General features: G+C 39.1%; 2 protein-coding genes across 6 annotated transcripts; both read left to right on the forward strand.

Moving 5' to 3' along the window:
- Positions 1–681: 681 nt before the first annotated feature.
- Positions 682–6,806, forward strand: LOC133895652 (uncharacterized). Of its 2 annotated transcripts, none has more exons than XM_062336115.1 (7): positions 682–891; positions 1,641–1,899; positions 4,287–4,372; positions 5,094–5,240; positions 5,698–5,821; positions 5,932–6,221; positions 6,401–6,806. In XM_062336115.1, exons 2-7 carry the CDS (start codon positions 1,653–1,655, stop codon positions 6,491–6,493), a joined length of 987 nt encoding a protein of 328 aa, XP_062192099.1. In that variant the 5' UTR covers positions 682–891; positions 1,641–1,652; the 3' UTR covers positions 6,494–6,806. The 2 variants fall into 2 exon arrangements, with proteins under 2 accessions (XP_062192099.1, XP_062192100.1); XM_062336116.1 differs by having other exon boundaries at positions 684–891; positions 1,641–1,860.
- Positions 6,807–10,870: 4,064 nt separating this feature from the next.
- Positions 10,871–16,290, forward strand: LOC133894965 (serine/arginine-rich splicing factor SR45a-like). Of its 4 annotated transcripts, none has more exons than XM_062335175.1 (8): positions 11,021–11,156; positions 11,882–11,951; positions 12,894–12,916; positions 12,997–13,206; positions 13,345–13,447; positions 13,586–13,735; positions 15,042–15,096; positions 15,766–16,290. In XM_062335175.1, the coding sequence occupies exons 3-8, from the start codon at positions 12,894–12,896 to the stop codon at positions 16,044–16,046; spliced, it is 822 nt and encodes a 273-aa protein (XP_062191159.1). In that variant the 5' UTR covers positions 11,021–11,156; positions 11,882–11,951; the 3' UTR covers positions 16,047–16,290. The 4 variants fall into 4 exon arrangements, with proteins under 4 accessions (XP_062191158.1, XP_062191159.1, XP_062191161.1 ...); XM_062335177.1 differs by lacking the exon at positions 11,021–11,156 and adding an exon at positions 11,185–11,285; XM_062335176.1 differs by lacking the exon at positions 11,021–11,156 and adding an exon at positions 11,311–11,578.
- The last annotated feature ends 9,304 nt before the right edge of the window (positions 16,291–25,594 follow it).

A 25,594-nucleotide genomic window follows, 5' to 3' on the forward strand; every position in this document is an offset into this window, starting at 1 on the left:
TTGTCGTTGACACAATATCCGAAGAGGGTGACCACTGGAGACACACGAGCTCACAGCAACCCTTCTTTCACCAAAATATGATGGGCCTTTTATGTCATTGGTGGGTATACAAACGTGCCCGCATGCAATGAGCGTGGGTATGGATTTATGTAGCTCCTATCCACGAATTTTGTGCTTGTTGCTATCCTTAGGTGCGGTAGAGGGGAGAAATACTATTAGTGGGTGTGTGGGCAAGAGGCCGTCAATGAACTAGGGTTTCATTTTTCCTTTTATACATAAGAGAGGTCTCCTTTGGACCTAGGCCACACTACATGTTTGGGCTTAGGGATAGGTGGGGTGGTGGGTGATGGCGATTTAGATGGGCTCGTGCCATTCAATATTATTTTCGTCATGGGATGTACAAAAGTATTGTCATAGTGGGCTGGATAGGAGAATAAAACCGCACTCGCTCCACCCAATGAGTGAGGATTTTGCTGGTTACCAGACCTATGGTACGAAAATTGGTCCATATCCAGTGAAAATTGATCCATATCCAGTCTTTAATGGGTAATTACCTGTTGGGTTCCGGATTTTGGAGCCCATTGCCATCTTGATGTGGGCCGGATTTAATGCCAACGGGCTTTCCAGCGTCGGTAACATGTTGTTTATCGTAGAGGTGCTTCATGCAAAATTCTACAGCTTTCTCGACCACCACCTCCACGTCTGCTATTATTCGGTTTTCTCGCATTGCTTCCTCGCTGCTCCCCACGGAAATCTTCGAATCCGTCGAGACCCTCCGCGAGAGGCGAGCTCCACAGAGCGCAGCGGGCTAGGGTTCCGTTCTCTTTCCTCCCGCCGATTCGTCGCACCGTTTGTTGATTTCTTGTTGCGGCAGGAAGGCGGTTTCTCCTGGTGAGTTTTCGTTTTCCCCTTCTCGATTTTCTCTTCCCTTTTTCGCATTTTTGATTCGGGCCTGGGCTTCTGAAGAATCGGTTCCGGTTCCGCATCCATTTGTGGATCGACGCAACTCTGCGCTGTGCTCTTGAGGTGGATTTCCGTGGCAATTGCTGCGATTCGGTGATCGGGCTTTGCTTTTTCCAGTGGGCAGTTTTGGTTGAATTTGGGGCTGATTTTCTAGCCGTTTTCCTTCGTTCTCAGCTTAGAGCTTTCTCGTCGTTCCATGATTGGTTCCATTGATTAGCTGGGGTTGATGCGCTCGCGGTTTTCTCATGGATTATATGCAATACGGCCATGGGGTCCTAATTTTTGCAGAGTTAGACATCGAATTTTGATTTAGTGATTTTCCTGGTGGGAATACTTTCACGCGGCAAGCCGATTTGTATGTGCAAATTTGGTGTAAAATCGATCTTTTATTTGGTTTTTATTGTAATTTTTTGTTACAACTTGACGTTTTCTCATGTGCAATTTTGGTCCGCGAGTAGCCCCTCAAACCAAGTCTAGTACAAGTGCAGCTCAAGTTCAATGTCTTCACTTAGTTAAATGTTCAACTTCATTGGGCCTTTTGACTTCTGAGCCTTGGTCTTTACTTCTAATGCTTCTGGCTCCATACGGCAATGCTTCGCCGTGCTGCCCAAACTATAATTAACTTTACAATTTTGTGTTTCTTGACTGTTGTGGTGGTTAAATTGGTTGCGGTGAAGAACGGCCACGGAATGGATAGGAACCAGGAGCAGGAAGAGATGACACCGAATGACTCGGACCCTCTTCTTGGGAGGGGGGAGAACAAGGAAGCAGAGCCATCGGCGCAGTTGTCCCCGCCACAGCCAGCAACTGTGAGCCCGCTGGAGATCGAGGATGAGGAGACCGATGACTCTTCTGCTGCGTGCTGCCGCATTTGCCTCGAGGCTGAGTCTGAAATAGGTGATGATCCTATATCCTACCTACTACAGTCTGAGATAGGTGACGAAAAGGAAGTGTGTTTGTACCGCTCAAAGTAGTTCAGCAACTTCTTCTGTTAGTTTAAAAACTTTTCTGTCTGTTGTATTTATTGTGTGTCTAATTGAATAGGCAATTATTTGGTCATAGGATGCGTGCTAGCAAATGGGATTTGTAATGATCTGAACCATACCATAAGTCTTGTTAGCTAGGACGACAAAGTAAGATGCACATTTGACTAGCTTGCAGATGGTTGCAGCTTTGCCTATGCCTTTGTTATAGAAATAGAAACTGGGTTTTATGCTGTCATGATATCAATATTTTACACAATGTGACTAATTTAAAGATTGCCCTGGAGAAGGTCTGCAATGCTATTGTGAGATCTTTGAACTGTAGCCAACTGTAAATTCTAGTTCTGTCAGCAAATTACAAGGAATATGTACCATTTTGCTCATGATGAACAACTGCCATTTTGGATTTCATCCTTGGTTTGTGAAGAAAACGAAATTAACTTTCTATGCATCTGGATATTGAATGTACTTGATGTCGTCTAGAGGGGGGGTGAATAGGCGTTTCTGAAATTTAAAAACTCAGCAGTTGATTAACAGAGTTCGGATACTCCGGTGAAGTTCGGATACTCCGGATGTCCGAAGTATCCGGTCTTGTCCGGCTTATACAGGATTACGAAATCGAAATGAATCTAAGCAAGTCTACTAGAGTCTAAGAGTTACCACAGGTTCTACTAAGTGTAAAATGACTTTATCAACAATACCCTGTAGTAAAATACTCACGAATAATAAGATTTGAGAAAATTCCCAAAACTACAAGAACAAGTAAAACTTGCACGAAAATTAAGGAGACAAGGATTTATCCCGAAGTTCGGTCACCTCACTAAAAAGCGTGTACGTCTCCGTTGAGGAGTTCACAAAGAGTCAGGTTTCTTTCAACTCTATCCTCTCCTAGCGACCACAAAGATCAAACTATGTTTTCTTACTCAAAGCAACGGGAGATTACAAACTTCCCGTGGCACTCTACAATCCTTGAGTGCTCTACGGACGACGCCTTGTCGTCTAGGAGCACGAGGCTCCAAGAGAAAAAGATCACAAGTGAACGCTTGACAACGAACTCAATGCTCAAAGGTTGGATTTTGGCTCAACAACTTAAATTACACTTCCAAACCCTATCTCTCAATTTTTGGAACAATCTAAGTACTAGAGAGGTTTGGAGGGGCTCTTGAATGCTTTGGAAGGCTTTGTTAAAGAGTAGCTCAGCAGCAACAGTAAGCATTCAATGCAAAGAGGTGGGGAGGTATTTATAGCTATCCCTCATAAACTAGCCGTTACTGTTCTGGTTGACCTAACCCGGAGTATCCGGTGAACACCGGAGACTCCGGCCATTATTTCAAAACGGGCTCAGAACAGTGTCAAAACTAACCATTACAGTTCTGTTACACTGACCAGAGTATCCGGTGAACACCGGAGACTCCGGGTGGCACATAGTTGCCACACAAAAAAGACCCGGAGACTTGCCGGACTCTCCGGCCTCTCCAGATACCGGAGTATCCGATGAACCCCGGAGACTCCGGTAATTTAAAATAAATTCGAACCGAGACTCTTTGGCGGAGTCTCACTCGGAGACTCCGGCTGAAAACACTAACTACCGGAGTGTCCGGTGAACACCGGAGACTCCGGCCATTTTAAAATTAAATTGAAACCGAGGCTCTCTGCCGGAGACTCCGGCCAAAAACACCAAACACCAGAGTATCTGGTGAACTCTGGAGACTTCGGACATTTAAAATTAAATCGGAACTGAGACTCTCTGGCGGAGTTTTGCTCGGAGACTCCGGCCTAAAACACTAAGTACCGGAGTATCTGGTGAGCACCGGAAACTCCGGACTCAGAACACTTTAGCCTATTTCCCGGTATCCATGGGTGAATATGTCTCAACATTTGGTTCTAAGAGGTTATTTTGAGCACTGAGACACCATCAAAACTATCAATTGCATCCCTCTTGATAGTACGGCTTTCCTAAACTCAATTTCAAAGATAAAACCAATTAAATCCTATTGAGTACTACAAACCGCTTCTCTTTTCTTTTTGAGGGACGCTAACGTCGTATAACTTCGCCAATAAAACTAAAACATGTTCATAGCTTCAATAAACTCATTAGTCCATTAATCGTTTGTCATCAATAAATCAAAACTCACTTAGGGGGTCTAGATGCACTTTCAGATATGCATTCGGCTAAATTCTGAGCCAATAAAAATGATTAGGATAGGATGCGCTGGAAGTGTGGAATGTTAATTGGGTGCTTCAGTTTTTCTTTTTCTACCCAACCAATAACTGATCTAACTGTAAGCTTATGTGCTCTTGTGATTTTTTTTTTTTTTTTTGGTTTTGTTTTTGGTGCAGGTGATGAGCTGATATCACCTTGCATGTGCAAAGGAACTCAACAGTTTGTTCACCGTTCATGCCTTGACCACTGGCGTTCTGTTAAGGTACACCCAGTGTCTTATATTTTACATATCAGTTCCCTCAAGCACATGATATATGCTGCTGCTTCCCCTCATCGACACTACAAGCCTTTACGTTGGTAGTTACCACATGGAGACATTACTGTGAGATAGAGGGAACATATCACATAGAAAGCATGCATAAGGCAGTGGTGGACTAGTTGATGCGTATTGTAGGAAGAGCAGGAAACAACAGTGCAATCTAGGTGTTAGATTTTGTTTTCCTCTGGTGATAGTAGATGATTGCGCTTCCCCGATGGACAAAAACCCAGCCTTTTGCTTCATTAACCATTTTTTCTTTCTTTCAAATGGCAGATTATGACATTGCAAAGATGTTATCAAAATCAGAGTTTTGACATGTATTGGCAGTACACTACTTGTTAGAAGTCGAGCTGCATCTCTCCAAGCTATATGATTTCAGCTTGATTCGGAGGGTAAATTGTAGAATGTAGTCTCTTGGCTGCAATTTCTGTGCCACTTAAATTCGATCTTCATCGAACCTTCTAATTAGATCTAGGTTGAATTTTTGCTCTTTACTGGCCTTCAATAATTCTCTTTGCATTAAATATTTCCAAGCTAGATGTTATGGTCTCTGAATATGAGTCCTTCACTGTTATCTCTTAAGTTGTCTTCTATACATATGGAATGAATGGAGGAAAAAGTTGTGTACCAGTTCTGATTCTGATTTTTCATTCTTACATTGTAGGAAGGATTTGCATTTTCACACTGCACAACTTGCAAAGCTCAGTTTCATCTTCGAGTGGAGACTTGGGAGGACAATTCATGGCGTAAAATGAAGTTCCGGGTCTTTGTTGCAAGAGATGTTCTTCTTGTGTTTCTTGCCATACAACTTGTAAGTTTTAAACATTTGAATGCACTTCCTTTTTGTATGCACTTTTTCACAATGAAGTCACAATATCTTCATTTCTAGGGATGTTTCCTTGTGATTCTTCCTATGCAACATTTAAAGCTATACATTTGAAAGCATGACTGTATGCCTCCTGGGGCATCATCAATTGCATTTTTCTACTTGTTACAATCATAAGACGTCGCAACAAACCTGGGTTTTTTTTTTTTTTTTGCATTGTTCCCAATTTGGTATAGTAAATGGTACAAATGCAGGATAATTTTGTTAAAGAAAAGGACTATGTCTTTGCTGCTCACTCAACTCTTGGATAAGTAGTGATATGGCAAAATATTTGTAGAAGAGATATGTACTCAAGAAATACTATTGCATTGTTAGGTCAATTTGCATTGAAATCCAATTGAAAGCCAGTGAAATAATTATTGAATTGCTTTCATTGTTGCAGACTATTGCTATTATTGGTGCAATTGCATACTTTCTAGACAGGGATGGAAGTTTCCGAAACAGTTTCAGCGATGGTTGGGATCGCTTCTTGTCAAAGCATCCAATACCATTCTATTATTGCATGGGTATGCAAGTCGTCTATTTTCTTATCCATTCTCATGATGCGTCTACATTGTTGATATCTGCAATATGAACCTTTGGTATGTAACTGTGGTGACCATATCTTCCGCTGTAGGCGTTGTGGTTTTCTTCGTGCTGCTTGGATTCTTTGGGTTGATAGTGCATTGCTCGTCCTTCAACGACAACCAGGATCCATGCCTAGCAGGATGCCGGAACTGCTGCTATGGTTGGGGCATCCTGGACTGCCTGCCTGCTTCCTTGGAGGCATGCTTTGCCCTGGTGTTGGTTTTCATTGTTGTGTTCGCCATTCTCGGCATTGCTTACGGTTTCCTCGCCGCAACCATGGCCGTCCAAAGGATCTGGCAGAGGCATTATCACATCCTGACCAAAAGGGAGCTGACCAAGGCAAGCAACTCCCCTCGAATCAGTGTTCATACCTTCATATGGAATAAAAGAAGTCCATATTACATTTAAATCATACGTATTCGAAGCATCTCATGGCAATCTTGTCAGTATTGGTAGTTATTGGGTATGTAATTCTGCAAGGCAGTGGCGTTTCTTAACACTGCATTTCTCATGTGCAGGAATACGTGGTGGAAGACCTTCACGGCAACTACACGGTGCCGAAGCTTGATCCAGAGCACGAGGAGCGGCTGAAAATGCTGAAGCTCCTCTAGAGAGTGCGGCTGTCTTCATGGCAAGTGAGCAACCAACATGGTTCATCCTCTCTTCTCCAGATCAAGGAATGGTAGGCTCCGAAAACAAGAAAGATCAAGGAGTGTTCACCTGGAGTTCTAAACTACTGTTAAAAAATGAAATCCTGCTCCTGCCTGCATCAAATCTCCATGTGCCGAACGATAGTTCTGCTGAGTTTTACTTTTACGTTCTCAGTAACGTTCGTCCAGGACGTGTAATGCCTGTACGATTTTTTATTTTCTTTTTTTATTTCTGAAAGTGAATGCATGAATGATTGAAAATTTCTCGTCTGAATTAATCCTGCTATTCCCTTGTGTTTTGGCATCTGGATAAGATCTGGTCTGAATGCATCTGACGTATAGAAACGGTCTGCTATTATCGATTTTCTTTCTTATTCCATTGCTTGACGTTACATAATTTACTCATCACTCGTAAGAATGAATGAAGTTAGCTGTTTGGTAGGGCTCTCAGCTTTACGAGGCTTCACGAATAATATAAGGATGTGTATTGTATTCCTCTATGGATAATATACAGTGTTGTATATAGCCACGGTAATAAAACTTCTAATACAAGATGTTATGTTTATAATATTTTATGCATAGTAAACAACATAAATTTCAAAGATATACATAATACCTTAAGAATTGCATATATATTAATAAATAATAACTGCAAAGCAATGTATCTCTTGTTGCACTTCATAACTTAAGGATAAGTAAACTTCGAAAAAGTAAATATTAAGTAACACGCTTATGCATAATCAAAAGATATAGCATCCAATATAGGTATACACGCTTCACATATGAGAAATATGAACAACCGCAAGAAAGAAGACATATCTCATAATCTACAGACTCAGTCAAAACCTCAATAAGAACAAACAACTTTTTTTACTCCAACCTCAATGCTTTCAGAGAAAGGATAAGTTTAAAACCTTTCTAGTTTTAAACTAAAGGGACATCGACACTTTATTTCTTCCACCAACATCGTTAAGGTTTTACAAAGTCATTCTCTACTTGTTCATACCAATTAAGGTTTTACCACTATGTGAATACATCTCATCAATAAAAAGTCACCTCTTGCGCCACTAAAACCCTAGAAGTACACCATTCCGTTCCACACAGCCGAATGGTCTACAGAATACTGAGAGTATGCAGATTAATTTTCTAGGGCTGTCTCATTCTAGGCTTATGATTCTATTGTTTACTCGGAAAGATTACTCCATAAACCGGTCTTTAGATTTAAGCAAGATCACCACAACTCCAACCATATTTCATGTATCGATCTCATCAAGTCATTGCTCAAATCACTATACCATATTGCTAAAAAATTATACTATCATCTTTTATCATTGTTGCACAAGACCATTAGCGTATTCGGTTAAACCATATCATGATCACCATCACAAAACAAGGCTAAGCATCATCTACCCTTCTATAATCAAAACCAAACCATGGCTACAAAGATGATAAGAAAAAATTAGGGTAAAACCTAACTTTTGGGATTCCTGATAAATTATTAGCATGATAAATATATTCAAAAACACAACTTGTCTTTACTCAACTCAGTTGGGTCTTCAGCGAAGTCTTCATCTTGAATTCATATTAGCTTCTTCAAAACGTTAGCACTTACTCACGAACATAAGAGAAAAGACAACACATAAATACTAAGATCAAAAAAGAACCAAATAGCACACAATAATATCATCACACACAAGATCACACTTTTCCATATATTCCGGTGAAAAAAAAAAGGTCAAATCAAAACTACGATTAACAAGCTATAGCTTCCGAAAGATTAAAAAAAAGGACAAAAGATTAACTACATATGAAATTATATGATTAAGATTTTTTCTCTAGAAATTTCCACATCAATCTATTATTTTCTGAGATTTTGTAGTTAATCTTTTCTAGAAATCAAAACTAAGATTTCACGTTTGAATATTCTTGTCTATGAGATCGATGTGTTAGGTTTGACGCAAATTAAAGATGATCAAGTGGTGAGAAAAATATTTCAAATTCTTCTTTCAAAGTACAAGATGATAGTCTACATCATCTACAACAACAATGACATCAAGAAGATGACTCCAAGTCAAGTGCTCGGTAAGATCACCACCCCTAAGATGATAGTGAACATGGAGGTGGAAGTTCCTACCTCATCTAACGCCAATAATCTTGTCCTCACAAGTAAGCAAACTCAATACTCACATATGAAGTTGAAGATGAGGAGGCAAGAGTAAGAGTCAAGCTCAAGCAAAGATAATAATGATCAAGATGAAGAGAGTGATAAAGAGGATGATCAAAGCACGTCAAGTGATGATAAAATTGATCTAAAGATGGCCAAGTTTTTCTCAAAGATAAAGAAGAATATGAAGAGGATCAATACCAAGATTGATCATCCTATCTCCATTAAAGATTTGGTTAACATAATTGATCATATCAAGAAGGAGAAGAAGACTAAAAATAAGAGGGAGACAAGGGGAAGAGCCAAGATATTCGTAAGCTTAGGGGATGGGTGAGTGACGATGAAGAGTCAAGCTTAAGTGATGAAAGTTTCACTATCCTCCCTTCCAAGAAGAGCCATTCCTCAAAGTCATTATCACGTAAGTCGACATGCAAGTCATCTCACAAGTGCCTTATAGCCAAATGTATGGATAGCAATGTAAGTGATGATGAATCCGATGAGTATTCTCCCTCCTATGAAGAACTTATTCATTTGATCAATGAGCAACAAATGACTCTTAAGAGATAATCAAAAGAGCTTAAAAAATTCAATGCACTTAATGACATTCATGCTACTTTTGTTTCTAATTATGAATAATTATTGAGCAAATTCAATTTGCTAAACAAGAGCATGATGAGCTTAAGGCTAAATTTGACTGCATTGAATTTTAAACTAAGGTCCATTTAAAGCAATACACCTCTCTATTTAATTTCAATCCTAAGGTAGATACTTCTATTTCTTACGATGATTGATATGTTTTGCTCACCCCTTTGCAATGAGAAATGCGTTGAGAATGTTGTTATAGTGTTATCTAACAACCTCATTGCATAAGAGAATGATGAGTTTAAGTAAGTAGTGAAGAAGTTTAAGAAGAACTTGGCGAGTTTAAAGGGCAAAGGATATGTCCAACCTCCTCAAGATAACTATATTTTCATGGTGAAGAGGCTTGCGGAGGGGTCAACCATGACATAATTCAAATGCCATCAAGAAGGCCACAAGATCTTCCAATGCAAACAGATAAAGAAGGAGACCAAGGAGGAGAAGAAGATTGCGACCTCTCCAACAGGACTTTCAATCTCTACACCAAGACTAACTACAAGATCAAGACAAAGAACAAGCACTACAAGCTCAAGAAAAAGGACAATGTCAAGGTGATTGCACACATGATTCGAAGAAATGATTGAAGGTGGAACCAACCCATTTTGGTGCCAAGGAAGTCATCACCAACATGAAAGGACTCCAATCGGTTTGGGTTCCAAAGAAGACTTGAAGCCCGAAGCGGCTATAAGGATTTAGAGACTTGGCTCACAAGATGAAGTGAAGGTTCAAGTAAAGAAGTCAAGTATACAAGTTTGGACGTTATGATAAAAATCATCATCATCATATACCCAAATCCCTATCAAAAGGTAAAAGAGGTAAATGATAGCTAGACTTATGTTCATGCATTTTGTTTTTTGCTTCTAGCTTATTTGCCTCGTCTAGGATTGCATATGCTTATTTTAATTTATTACAATGTCTAGTATTAGTTTATTGTAATGTCTAGTGTAGGTTTTTATATGGTATGTTGTTTGTGTTTATCTCTAACCATAAGCAACCTATATGGTTTATTAGTTGTAGGTTCATTTCATGACACTAATTTTTACAATTGGTATCTTTCATATACCATGATCCAATCTATGTGGGCCTCACATGCTAGAGAAAGAAGATTATTTCAACTGCGAATTCATTTATTTCTCTTTCGAATTTTTTTCCTCTCATTCAATTGACTTAAAATCAAGTGCTCTAATGCTCTGAAACAAAATTACTTAAAATTAAATCTAATACTTATAAAATATAATTAAATTAATTACGTAATTATGACTTTAAAAGTAACATTCTTATTCTCTACCTTCCTCCTTATCTCTCCTCCCTTTTTCATGAAGCATCAAAGGATAAGGGGCTTGAGCCCCGCGCTCCCCCGTAAGATCCGCCCACGCTCACCATCAAGCCGGTCGGTATGCAAGCGTTAGACAATGCTTTCTTCCTTAGCAACATAAACTTTTGTTACTTCGCTGATCATTTTTAGCAGAATGTAAATTTCTTGCATGCTTGCGTGACAAATTATTGGTAGGGCAACGTTTTGAGAAGATCCCAACCGAGCCCACCTAGTGGATAATGGGCATGGAAACAAATCCCGGCCCGGCCTGGCTTGCGAAGGCCTTTGGACGATGCCGGGCTGGCCTATCTCCGGGCCCACGCCAGCCCGCTCTGCGGGGGCAAAAACGTCTCATCGCCTTGGAGGCGATTTTTTCCAATCCGCAGGCTCTCGTCGTCAGGCCGTCTCGCGTGCCTCTCTCGTCCTCGCAGACTGCGCCGGCGCCGGCGTCGCCTTCTTCTCTCGCGATCGACACCTACGACGGCGACTGCCGCTTCTCCACGCAGGTGCTGGCCCTCTCCTCCTTTCCTCCTCCTCCCCCTGCTCCACTTCCGAGGGCTTCGAATCCCCATCGATCTGCGATTTTTCTCATGAATCCATCGCTTGAAGGACGGTAGATCTGGTTCGGATCCCGGGTTAGTCCACACCGTCGCTGTCGGGATAGCGCACGCACGCGTGCCCGCACGCCGGCGGAGGCCTGCAGCGCCGGATCTGGGGCACCGCGGGCCGGGAGAGGCAGGCGCTTGCCGCCTGATCGATTCTAAGATTTTATTCGGTTCGAATTTGTTTGGGGGTTCAGATCGCCGCATCATTTCACTTTTGTTCCGTTGGTGATGGAGTTCATGGCTGGCTCGGGGTCCCCGACCTCGGGCTAGATCTGGGCGGGTTGGTCCTGGAATCGGGCGCTTGGGCGTGGGCAGATGACGTGGTTGCTTGATTCCTACCGTTGTTTTTTTGTTTGTTCGTTCAATTCTAGAGTAGTCTGAAAACTATGGAGATGTGAATCGGGAACTGGAGAGGAAATTTGGAACTCATTTGTTTGATTGCTTCCAGCCTATAATTGAACTCATGAGTAGGCAAATCTAGTGTGTAGGGTCCATACAGGGCACAGTAAAACAATTCAGAAAATCTGAATTGCTGAGAAGCCATATATCTACTTCGCGCATGCTGCTTCTTGTCTTTTTAATGTAGTTCATTGTGTGACGCTCATTTCCTCTTTGTCTCCTTCCAGGTAGACCATCCTTTGTCTGTGCCCCTTCTTTTCTTCACTCAGAGCTTCCATTTGCAACTTCCTTGTCCAGGTACCCTCAACCTTAGCGATTGTCCATTTCGTGGATATTATATGGAGTGGACTAAGTTCTCATAGATTGGTTTAGGGTATGAAATTTTTTGTTTCCATCACAAATATAACTTGCTAGTGAGATGCCCAACAGACTGCCATAAATCCATGTGCCACACAACACTATTTTTCCATGTTGGTGTAGGCTTTGAAAGCTAGGTTCTTCTCGAATTTTAGCCTATTTACTATTTACTTTATAGTACAATTACTAACTTTGTTAGTCCCTTGAGGATGGTGAGATATGTTGTCATTTAGGTTGTGGCATCATCATCATGCATTCTTGTGTTACCTTTTTCGTTTTCTAAAGCAAATAGTGAATGCTTGAGCAATGTGTTGCATCTATTATAATTACCATATGCTTAATAATTTCTGACTTAGATCTTATGCAAGAATTCAGGGTGGAGTTAGTTATATAGTTTATATCTATTTCTGCGAACGTTCATTTACACATCACAGTTCAACAGCCTGATAATGCACAGCTGCCATGCCCTCATTGTTTGCCATGATTCCTCACCTGTGATCAAAATTCCATAGAACTACCCAACTGATTCCACTATAATAAAAATCCCAGGCATGTTATCTATTGTTTATGCACATAATTATGTACAAAATATTTGCCATCATGACTAGTGTTTTAACCTGCCAATATTTATTACCGTTTATTAAGATAGTGCACCTTGCAATGTTGCATTGCTTAAATAGGTGTCAGTTTAAAGACAAATAGTTCTGTTTAGCTACTTATCATAAACTCTGATGTTGCTGCCTCTGTGTTTATTAACAGTTTTTATTGCTGCTGCTTTTAGGCTTAAGTATGAACTTCATCTTTTTTCCATGATGAATATTGAACTGTAGTTCACATAATTAGTGTATCTGACATGTTCCTCCTCTCATGTTTTCTTATTAGATGTCACAATCCAAGGAAGTGAGGTTAGTATACACTCCTTCAAATGTTTTCCAATGCATGGTGGACTTCTTCTGTGGTCTAGTTTGAAAACTTCTATTTTTAGATACACTGCACGGTCTATTACACCTCCTGCAAATCGGAATGGCACTTCAAAGTTGCCCCCTCCAATGAGACGCAGCCCTTCAAGGTCACCTCCTCCAAAGAGGAGTATCTCAAGGTCTCCACATCCAAGGAGTCCAAAGAGGCACAGCACTTCAAGGTCTCCTCCTAGGAGACGGGGTAGATCAAGGTCAAGGGATAGGAGTCGATCCAGGCAAGCATATCACAAGTTCATGATAGTTTATAAAACATTATGTCAAATTGGCTTCAGTAGCTTGTAGTTGCAGTTTGTAATTCTACACAAATCTATGGGAAGTAGTGTAATACTGATATTTAATTCTTGATTGTGCAGGAGTGAAGATGATAGAAATCCAGGGAATAACCTTTATGTCACTGGATTGTCTACTCGTGTAACTGAAGATGACCTTGAGAAGTTCTTTAGTAAAGAAGGAAAGGTATGGTCTCATTTTTATTGGTTCATGTCATCATGTGGTCTTATTATGATTTTCATTTTATATGTATCTTATTGTCTATTCATCTTGTGATAACCATTGTGGTATCTTATTAATCAGTTCCAATCTTGAAATTTGCAGGTTAAACACTGCCATGTTGTTCTTGATCCTCGTTCAAAAGAATCCCGTGGCTTTGCCTTTGTGACAATGGATACTGTTGATGACGCAAGACGCTGCATCAAGTATCTGCACCGCACTGTACTTGAAGGTCGCCTGGTCACTGTAGAGAAGGTTAGAGACAACCGAAATGATCTGTTACATTATATCTTTTGCTATCATATTTCTGTTGAATAGCCCTAGTTTTATCATGTTATATGTGTAGTAATTTTCATAGTATTCTGAAAGCATTGCTAAAAGATGAAATAAGATAAAGCCAGCTGTTATGTTAAACATGGTTTATGCATGGTCTTGTGTTCTCTTTTTTCCCACAAATCTTGAAATCATGGATGTCTCAGTAACATTATCTTGTGCACCATGGAAAGTATATTCTGTTAAGCTAAAACTTTAATGAATACTCTGCTCTGTTCTGTTAAAAACTTTGGTGAAGGGTCCTTGAGATGTATGTTACGGGTAGAAGAGTGCAACTATATCATTTTCCTGTGAATGAAGAGTATATTCTGGAACAGTCCAGCCAGGAAATTCCACTCAGGTGAAATGGGCCAGAGTAAATTGAAAGGGAATCATTTGTGATGTGCTCTGATGCAAACCCTAGTGTGGTGAATGGGGGAAAAACTCTTCTCTGCCTCTCCAACTGGGGTCTTAACTCTCATCTCGTGCTGACTTCCTGACCTTCCAGTTTAACATGGTGCTGGGCTGCCTCGACGTCAACCTGGTTGGTGCAGGCTGTGCCGGTCTTCGACCATGGTTGTCGCCAAGGGATGTGCAGCTGACGTGATTGTGCTTGTCACCATCCTTCAGCTCATCCTCACCGCTTGTCGTCTACACCTCCCTCACCGACACTGCATACCCGCCACACCAACGTGAGGGCTGCCACCACATACCAATGGAGTCTTCTGCTTTGCATCACCACCGCTGCCATCGTCAACATTGCCCTCATTGATCTAGAGGGCTCCATGATTTGTCTACACCGACCGAGCTTACATGGTACATGCTGCTGCCATGTCACAACGACACCAAGCGCTGGGTCTACCTGAATTGATGCAAGCTTCATCAACAACTATCCTGATCAGATGGACATCACAAGAGGCATAATCTGGTGCCTCCTTTGACTATGGCTACACCGACTATGGAGCAAATGCACAAAAGTCATCTTTGGTTGAGGTGGCATGCAACGTAAAGTCATTCAACTACTTGTATCACAAGAAATTTGATCGAGAGTTGACAAGCTTAATGATCTATCACTATTTGTTTTCTAGCAAAGGAGCATGCCTTAGTTTCTTTATCTATTCGTTTTAACCAATCCCTGATTCAAGTTAAGAGGATAATTGGGATCCCAGTTTGGTTGGAGTACTCGGAAGTTCATTATTTGTTTGATTGTGGAGACCAACTAACACATCTTTTATGATGTTCATTGCAGGCTAAAAGAACTCGAGAGAGGACCCCTACTCCTGGAAAATACTGTGGTCAGAGAGGTATGAACACAAATTGGGCTATTTTGTGCTTACGCATGACGTGACTGCAATGCTTTCTTTTAAAATTGACTTGCTCCTATAGCAGGTGTTCAGCTTGTGTAGACTAATTGTTGTAATTGATCGGACCAGTCTATTTATTTGCTGTTGTCTAATGTGCAATATTATTTTTATTAATACCTAAACAAGAATTCATCTTTCTACTTTCCATAAATGTTTTCTTGCACGTATAGGCTGTTTGTTTGTTAATTATGTTTTTCTATCAATGCTGTCCTGAAGTTTTATGTCCACATTATCATATGCGAATCACTGATCTCACTGGAGTGCGATGTTTTCTGTGACCTGCGACTGTAATGGGAGCTATTCGGGTCTTCTAGGTTTAGCTGACATATTTCCACACGATCAAAGCTTAGAATAGGTCTAGGACATGTGTTCCTTGAGTCAAATCACCTTTTTTTATAAGGTAGGCATAATCACAAACCTAGGCATGGAGAATTTATCTGCAAAGGTATGTAAATGTGCTCCGCTCCATTCTGGTTGCATGGATCTTTTACAGGCTTATATCATCTTATTAGTGTAACCGAGACATTCGTGTGCTCTGAAATGATAGTCAAGAAAAATTTAAATTTTTCGCATTAGTGCTGTATCTTTAATAATTTATTCACAATGCAGGAGGATCTCAAAGGAGCCCATCACCTTACCGTTCTCGCAGGAGGGAGCACTCTCACTCAAGGGATCGCAAAAGGGAACGATCACGCTCAAGGGATCGCCGAAGGGAGCGTTCTCGCTCAAGGGACCGCCGCAGGGAGCGCTCACGCTCAAGGGACCGCCGCAGAGTGCGCTCACGGTCAAGGGACCGCAGGGGCAGCTCGCCACATGAAAGAGACTCTCAGAGAAGGCGCGGAGATCGGTCCAGGTCACCAACTGGCAACGGGAACCATAAAGCAGACTAGAAAGCACTTCCCTAGTGATGAACGTTTTGTTTTCAGGCTGCTAATAACTGCGTGAACAATGAACTTGTGATTCTGCCTTTAAGATGGTTGAACCATACCTGATCTTTTTGTTCAGTACGTTGGCATGTTAGCTTTCAGATCAGAAGATATTTATATGGTCTTGGGATTGTTTTCCATCATAGACGTGAGCTCCGGAATTCCTATGGTATTCTTATATATTTGCTTAAGATTGTTTTTATTTGTAGATTTTGCATGGTATGTTAAAGATTGACAGTCTACAGGGTTGAGCAGTTAAGCAATAACTATCTTCTGATCGATGCTAAGTTGGCATTGATGGGATGGTTTTAGCTGTTCTAATTTCTCTAGTATACTACGAGTAGGCTAGCGTTTTATCTGGAATGCGGCTTAGACATTCGTTATCTAAACTTGGTACGCTATCTGCTTGCTAGTACTTGTGTTAATTACAGATTCTTGTGTAGTGGACGGGCAGTATGTTCTGCGCCTTCAAAATTCGTAGTAATTCTCCTTGTGATTTTGGACATGGGCTATAATACATACCTTCTTTTGTATTTTTGGACATCGGTGCATAATAGATACTTTTGATCATGGTTGAAAGTATTTTTTATGACAATCTATTAATATTTGTTGAGTAATCACGATGTCTAACCTTTTCCTATATCTCTTCAATCGATACAATGAATAGTAGATATAAACATAAGCAGACACAGATGTATGGAGAGGTTTTCTTTCATTCGTTATCAATGATAGATACAAATCTCTAACCTCTAAATCTCTAACCTCTCTCGTATATGTAGTCCTACAAGAAATTCAGGTTTAGGTATGAAGTCCACATAACTTCGCTTCTAAGTCAAATCGGAGATTTAATCGGCAATGAAAACCAATCATTTTGAAAATTGGCATCTTAACACTACCTTTTGGACGAATACCGGGAGATATATGCTCGTTAAAAACTCTATCAAAAACCCAATAGAAAAAATGGTTCTTGAAGAAAATAGTACATAACATATGCAAGTTGTATTGCATATATTGCCTGTTTAAAAACCTCATGTGAGAAACCTTCATGAGAAAACTCACAAAGAAAAAAGAGTTCAACACTTAACCTTATTAGTCATATAGTCTTCTAGATATTATATTCTTCATGAATAAGTATTGATTTCTATTATTCATTGCATAAACTTCATTGTTTTAGCAAGTATGATCTACTTGATCTTAATAGTTCAGTGGTAAATACCTTCATGGTATCTTGACATAATAATCATCAATATGATTTCTTCTTGGCATATCAAATCTAATACTTCAAGATGTATAATATGAGGTTAAAGTATAGCAAATATACTCTTCCTCATTACAAATCCTTTGAACTTTATTGTTCAAAATGTCTTAATCACATTTTTCATAAATGTGCAATTACTACGATGATGTGTCTTTCATATACTTAACTCGTAATTCTTCTATGGATTGTAATGAGAGTAAATGGAGCAACGTGCTCCATGCACTCAAATAACAAATAAAGTTTATCCATTCTAAGGACTAATCCTTGTAGAGGATCATGAGGATAAATAAGTTGCATTGATATATACCTTTTGGATATAACAGATCAAGTCTCAATACAGGAGGTCTAATACTGCAACTCTCTTTTGGCGGATCTTCAAGGTTATAGCCAATTAATTTGTTCTACAAATATTTATGATTTGGCTTATACCACTAAAGAATAACACCTACACCAGTCTTGATGTAGCCATTAGGGAATAAATTAATTACCAACCGTCACCAATATTCTTATATCTTCTGTTGTAATAGAGGATATTGTTATTCTATTGATAACAAGTGGAATATGCACTTTCTAAGTGCTTATATGGTTCTTTCCTCATTCTTTAATTTAGATATATGTTCATTTCTAGGATCAATGATGTTATTCAAGAATTGACTGGTAAGGCATTCATTGACCTATTCCTTCAAGCATATACTTATTCTTCGGGATACAACTTCTCTTCTATAAGATGCACCTTTTGAGACTTTTAATATTCCTTCAAGTATATATTTTACCTTAGAAAGTTATACTTCTTAATTCTTGGTATAGGATTTAATTCTATATATTGCGATTTTCTTTTCTTCATGAACTAGAGTATCCTTCGGATCTCTTCACATGTATTTTCATAATCCATTTATTAACCGCATATTTTTTATTCATGCCATTTGTCAGAGATATAGCAAAACATAATTCATTCATAATAGGAGAGTATAAGTCTTTATAGCAGAACATAATTTATTCATAACAGAGAGTATAAGTCTTTATAGCAGAACATAATTTATTCAAAACAGGAGAGTATAAGTCTTTATAGAGACCTATGAACCATAACCTTTCATTATATCATTATTTTAATAATGATTCATTTAATTTGGAATTTTAGTTTCCAGACTTTTTATAGTAATTATGATTCATCATCAATTGATTTCTTCATTGATGTGATATTAGTGCTACAAGCGGTTTTGCCATAGATTTTGTTTGTATATTTGGGTTCTCACAAGAGAAACATTAGCAATTATTGAGGCAGTGTTATCGACAACTATTCTTTTCTCCCATATTCTCATAATTATTGATAACCATACCTTTTGATATTTCCCAAAGAAAATATAGTTTGGTGTTCTGCATTCCCAACACTAAGGATGCACGCACTTGTGTGTTAGCTTTCATCTTGAGGTGTTTTCTCTAGGAGACTTGAGGGGTTTCTAAATAATTTCTTTGACAAGTGTGCATTGAGGTATGGAGAGAATAGTAGATGCAGACATAAGTAGACACAAGTGTATGGAGAGACTCTCTTTCATTCATCATCACAATGATGGATGCAAGTGTGTTACCTATAGCGAATATGGTCTTTTTAGGGTATGCATATGATTTTAGTGATTAATGATAATATAATCAATGGGACTAACATGTTTTGTCAAGTATATAACTTAGTAGGTCTCATGGATGCAATACATGAAGAAATCACCGAAGCCAAACTAAAAAATGGTTGAATTGGACTAGTTCAGAAGAAAATGCAATCACCGGATGATTCGGTGCTCAAAAAGAAGAACTCACCAGATGTTCCAGTGCTCAATGAAGTGTTTGACTCAGAGAAGAAACGTGAAGACTTCACTAGATGGTCTGGTGCTCTAATTGGTGCACACATAGGAGCATTTTGTCTCAGAGAGGGTTCTATAGTTCAACACACCGGATGGTCCGGTGTTAAGAAGAAATGCACATCGGAGTATTTTTCAGGAGTAAGTTTTTCAGTGCAGAAGAACTTTGAATTCACCGGATGGTCCGTGTGATAAAGAGAATACATCAGAGGCTTCACCGGAGGATTTTTCAGAAGATTTTCAGAGGTGTGAGAAGTTGTACACACCGGATGGTCTGGTAATCAGAGAGGTTATACACATCGAATAATTGAGCATTGAGAAGTGGCTCGGTCATGCTCAAGTCTACACACAGAATAGTTCGGTGATGAAGTTAAAAAATACACTAGAACATCCGGTATTCACAAATGGATTTGAGTGGAGTTCCAATTGCTAGTTTGCAGTACACACCGGATGGTCCGGTGTTGATACTGCTATTGACATCGGATCATCCAGTGTTCATAGTCTGTTAGAGTCGTTAGAGCAATGGCTAGTTCACGGGCTTGAGGCTATAAATACCCCACTCAACCATTTGAGTGTGCTAGAGTCCAAGAAAGCTCATAGACACTTGAGAAGATATTCAAGCCAGTAAAGTGCTAAAAGTGATCATCTGAGACAATTAAGTACAAGATTAGGGAGCGATTAGTGCTAATAGGTCTAGAGAAAGTTATGTCTAGATGTTGATGCCTAGAGAAGGGATAAAGGAGTGATCCTAACTTATATCGAGAGGTATGTCAGCGCCATGGAGTCTTGTTGACTCGCTGGTAGCTTATGTCTTGGTGGCTTAAGCTTGTTGACCCTCCAATTTCGTGTGGAGGGACAACAAGATGCTTGTACGAGGACGCGAAGACTCATACCTTGGTGGCTCAAGCTCCGAAGTGAAGATGGTGGTAAGTGACCAGAAAAGAGGCTTGTGGTGAGACCTTATCTTGATGGTTTAGTGGCTCTACCCACTTAAGGTCTTGGTGGTTCAAGAGTCGTGACCAGATGTCGTCCGGGAGCTATAGCCTAGGTGGCTGCTCCAATGTGAACTACGGTGGTGTTTATACCATCGATACCATGAGATAAAAATCTCTTGTATCGAATTTGCTCTCTCTACCATATTTACGTTCCCGCATTTACTTCTTGCCATCTATCCTTACATGTTTATTTTCAGGAATAGTTTGCTAGGATTGACTATATGTTGTAAACATTTGAACAGTAGAGTAGACACACTAGATAAATCTAGAGTAAGAAATTGATATAGATTTATCTTGTAAAATTATAGAGCCAATTAATTTTAGATACCTAATTTACCTTTTTTCTTAGAACGTCATTGGTCCTTTCAGTTACTCTCTTCTCTATATATATAACTTAGCACACTAGCCACCAAACCAAGCAAACATACGTCTGTAACCGTAAAAATAGTGTCGCAACCGTTTTTATGGTCACGTGAAGTTTTTCAGTTTCTTAAGTTCTTTTTGTCACTAGATGGAGATTTACTGATCGCCAGGTTTTTTTTTCTTAATGGCTTTTTTTCTAGTTTGGATAGGGATTTTCTAGTCGTCAGATTTTTGGTCTTTGAATAGAGTTTTTATCAAAGAATATAGATTTTTTAGTCGTGGGTTGATTCAACGATATTGGATTAGCTAGCGTATTAAATACTTATTTTGATAGGCACCCAGGGGATGTACTACGTTTGAATCACAAGTACAGATGTCTTACGACTGAATTTCCAGTCCAGTACGGACTAAATTCTCTCGAGTCAAATGGGTATGGGCGTACTCTAAATTGTACTCAAGATCACGATTACAAAATACCACGTGATGCCTTTGAAAACCACGGAACAACCAAAACGGTGTCAAATACACGGACGTCATACCGTGTTCTTTCCTGTGCCCGAAATGGCAAACCCCTTCGATAATTGGCACGTAATACGTCCTAAGGATGCCGTGCATGCGATGCAACGTTTGACTTTTGATATTGTGTTACTAACACGCATCTCCAGCCTTACCTTTCCAGCTAGTTTTCGAGAAACTAATGTTCAGTTACGTTTTTCCTTCCAAAAAAAAAATGCTCAGTTTCGTTTTCAATAATTGTTGGTCAACCGGGATCACTAGAAACAAGACAAACTAGATCAGATTGAATCCCATAGAAAGAAAGATAAATAAAGCAGTTTTAGCTGGGTCAAAGCCCACGTTTGGTCTCCATGGAACCTGTGGATTATATTAATCTAGAGCAATGTAATCTCAGGGAAACAAAATTGAAAATGTGAACTTAATATTAATCCAGAGCAATCCACTAATCCAAACAAGGGCCGTGATCGTTTGTTTCCTGTAATAAATCACTTGTCCTCGCAGTGTCGAAACCAGGCTATGTTTTTTTTTTTCACACGATCGAATTGAAGCGAAGCTTCTTCTCTCCGGTCACACTTGAGAGCAGTTAAATTGAACGAAACCGATCAGTACGCATGCTCACGTGTGTTTTGCTAGTTGCATATTGCATGCACCCACCGGATGATTACCAAGCTGATGATGTCCTGCACACCTTCCTACGGGAAAAGGGAAGTCGTCCCTTCCACTTGCAGCAACACAACCATGCGTATGCTACGGGAAAAGAGATGATATCCTGCGCGTTCCAGTGGGAATTTGTATAATACGAAGAACCTTGCGTATAATATAAGCTAAAACGACGCTTGATTGAAAGGGGAAACGAGATGGAAACATGTACACATCTATGGACTAAGAAAGAGAATGTAAATACATCGTATAGGTTGTGGGGCGAAAAAAGAATATTAATATGTTTTTCTTGTAATATGGGTCAACCACAGGGTAGATAAATAGGCAAATTAAGTGGAGATTAGCTATGTAATAGTACATAATACTGGATAATGCGTAAATTAAATTAAACCTGGTGCCGCGCGGCTGAGTATGGCAACATGCATGTAAAGGAAAGACCGGTACTTATGAGAATGTACGTAGCGATTAACTAACAATTGTAAGGAACAATCATTTGGCCACTTGTTCTTACAACCTTGAGACTGTTGACACTAGTTCTCATCACACACTATGTGAAAAAACTTAAAAGTGACCGATCCTAACCGATATGGCTGCATCCGTCATCCCGAACACGTCAAAACTTAGCCCATCACTAATGAAGATGACACATCACTTATTACAAGTCATAAATAACGGGTCGCAGTTACGACAAAACTTTTGCATATGGACTCTGATTTTGACGTTTTTTTTACTCTATAGACATCTATAGAAAAAATTACATTTGTTTCTCCCTCTGTTTGACAAAATTTTCGAGGTCAAAAGTGGCTTGGAAGATTGAGTTCTCGTCTCCGGAAATTTTTGCACCATTTTTAGAACACATATTTGTGTCTATAGAAAGCTCCCCTTACATCAAATTTGAACATAAATATACAATAGTCCATTTTCTAGTATTGCTAAGGTGAGAGAAATAAGAAAAAATAAAATAAAAATAAAAAATATTTGTGAATACACTATTATAAATGAAATTTCTTTAGAAATGATATTTGCTTTTACTATTTTATTACACATTTTATGGTTTACAAATGAATGCAAACTTACTGTTGGATACAGAAAATATACATTGTTCGATAACTATTATATAGTTATTATTTTTAATTAATATAGTAGCTAGATTTATAATTGATACATTATGAAGGATATACTATATATGTCACAACTATGTAAAAAAATTAAAGAGTTATTGGACTCTAATGTTTCATCAAACTGATTCATTAATACATCTAATGATTGACTAATTAAAATTCTTTCATTTGTTCTGTTTCATCAAACTGATCATTAGTGATGGGTCAATATTTGACCATCACTAATGGCTCTCTAAGATAATCTTTCACTGATGAATTAATCATTAGTGATATATCATAACTTGACTCGTCACTTATGAATGACCTAAGATGATCCGTCACTGATGACGAGTCATAAGTGATGGATCATAATTGACTCGTCACTTATGATTAGACTAGTATGACCTATCACTGATTACGAGTTATCAGTGACGAGTCACAACTATGACTCGTCACTTCTCATCATCAGTGACGGGTCACAACTAAGACCCGTCACTTTTAACATAAGTGACAGGTCATATTACGACCTGTCACTAATTTCGTATCTTATTTGTCTATTTTTTACGTAGTGACACTTTTGCTATTAATTTAGTTGATATATCTATGATATTTGCACTACTATAGACATGATCATTCTTACCCTTTTTCACTGTCAGTTTAGAAATAACCGATAGTTGCGATTCTTACAAAAATCGACAGTAATAGCTCATTCGGTAAAAACCAATAATAATAATCAAATATCATTACTGATTTAATTAAAAAACCAACAATGATACTATCATTACCAGTTAATCATATGAACCAGCAATACTACTTGATTATCACTACCGGTTATAGCTATGAACTGACAATGATAATGGAGGTATTATCATTGCTAGTTTGTTATATTAACCAGAAGTGACAATAAAAATACAAACTATTTTTGGAAACTCGTAACTTTTACACACGAAGTCAGATGAAGATAAACTTTATATAAAAATAGTAGATCTCGACGAGATGTACAACTTTCTAGTCGATAAATTTTTTTATTTGAAGCAAGACAGATGCCCAAATAATCATCTATAGATTTGTGCAGAAAAGTTAAAAGAATAAATTACCCTATAACTATCAACTAAAATTGTAAGATGAGATGGTAAGAAAGTTTCGCGTGAGTGGTGAGGTCACGGTTCCATAATAAAAAAAAACTCTTTTTTAACCTTACAAACTAAGTCTACAAAATTGTCAAAGGAAAAACTAGTACTGGACTACAAAATAAATTATCGGATCTGGTGTAACACTAGTAGAAATGATTGAAAAAGCCACACACAGGACTGCAAAGTTGAAAACTATAGCTTAAAAGATTTTTATCACGAGTTTGGTAACTCGGATTGATGAAACATCTTTACAATATTTACTTTCAAATGTAGCACTATGTCTCCAAAAAAATTCATGCAAATTGGAGAAGGTAAATTTTTGACCAAAAACTTCAAAGGTCTTATCGATGGTCTTCTAAGCCTGTTTTTTTTTTTTTTGTCAAGAGAGGTACCAATGCAAACACCATATTTTTTCAGATGCACCTCCTAGTTAGCTTCGAAAGTAGAGGTCAAACATCGAAATTAAACTCAATATGCAAAAGTATAGTTGTTTTACCGAATAATGCACAGATTGGTCTTTAGAAATTTATAGTTTTTTTATACTGAGTCAGATGGAGTCAAACTTTATATAAAAATTGTTTCTCTTAATGAGATGTACAACTTTGTAGTTGACAATATTTTCATTTTAAGCAATCTATATGTCTAAATAATCATCCAAATATTTGAGCAAGAAAAGTCAAAAGAATAAATTACTCCATAGTCATTAGGTAAAACCATGAGGTGAGATAGTAAGAAAACTTCACGCGAGAGGTGAAGTTGCGGGTTCGACTCCCACAAACTGCTCGGGCGTGTAATTTGCTATATTCGATGAATCGACTCCCACATAAGCCGGGGGGGGGGGGGGGGGTCGTTACAAAACCAAAAAACCGCAGGGGTTCATTCATTGAGTGAAAAAAAATGGTCCAAAAAATATCAGGTTTAGGACCGAATATCACTACTGATTTGTAACACAAATCGACAGTGATAACTCTATTACTGTCAATTCCAAACCTAACAGTGATACTGCCGCTTAATCACTGTCGGTTCTAAAACCAGTAATGATGACCTTTTCTGCAGTAGTGTTGATCACTTATGCCACTTGGTGCCTAACATCAAACTCATTTGCGAGTATGTTGCACGTACTCGCAAATGAGTTTGATGTTAGGCACCAAGTGGTATAACTGATCAACACTACTAAATGATGGCAACTGGACAAACCAAAGGGTGAGGCCTATCAAGAAGGTCCAAAGGACCAACCAAGAAAAAATTGGGTGCATTTGGGCCTAGTTCCTCACAACACTAAGGGGAACACTACAATAGAACAGGTCATTCCAACCGGATCATTAGTGTCGGTTAGGCTAGAATCGACACTGATGAAGTATCAGTACCGGTTCATAACTTCCCACGCTCGATCAATGATTGAGCTGGGTTGAACCGACGCTGATACTGAGTATCGGTGTCGGCTCGAATTATAAATCGGCACTGATAGTATCACTGTCGATTTATAATTCGAGCCAGCACGGATACGATTAGCAGACATGAAATTTTAATACACTCTAATTCATGCCCGCACTGACGCCCGCACTCGCCGTCCTCCTCTCCCTTATCTCTTCACGCCCACCGGTGCTCCTCCCAACCTCCCTCAGTAGCCTCTCTCC

Source organism: Phragmites australis, chromosome 16 (genome assembly GCF_958298935.1).
Source record: "Phragmites australis chromosome 16, lpPhrAust1.1, whole genome shotgun sequence".
Classification (NCBI taxonomy): Eukaryota; Viridiplantae; Streptophyta; class Magnoliopsida; order Poales; family Poaceae; genus Phragmites; species Phragmites australis.

Excerpts from the sequence above, each read along its gene's own strand:
- LOC133895652 (XM_062336115.1), top strand. The coding sequence starts at position 1,653 with ATGGATAGGAACCAGGAGCAGGAAGAGATGACACCGAATGACTCGGAC. Across the intron at positions 4,373-5,093 it reads ACCACTGGCGTTCTGTTAAG|GAAGGATTTGCATTTTCACA; the intron begins GTACACCCAGTG and ends CTTACATTGTAG. Across the intron at positions 6,222-6,400 it reads CCAAAAGGGAGCTGACCAAG|GAATACGTGGTGGAAGACCT; the intron begins GCAAGCAACTCC and ends TCTCATGTGCAG.
- LOC133894965 (XM_062335174.1), top strand. The coding sequence starts at position 10,890 with ATGGGCATGGAAACAAATCCCGGCCCGGCCTGGCTTGCGAAGGCCTTT. Across the intron at positions 13,448-13,585 it reads TCTTTAGTAAAGAAGGAAAG|GTTAAACACTGCCATGTTGT; the intron begins GTATGGTCTCAT and ends TGAAATTTGCAG. Across the intron at positions 13,736-15,041 it reads GCCTGGTCACTGTAGAGAAG|GCTAAAAGAACTCGAGAGAG; the intron begins GTTAGAGACAAC and ends TGTTCATTGCAG.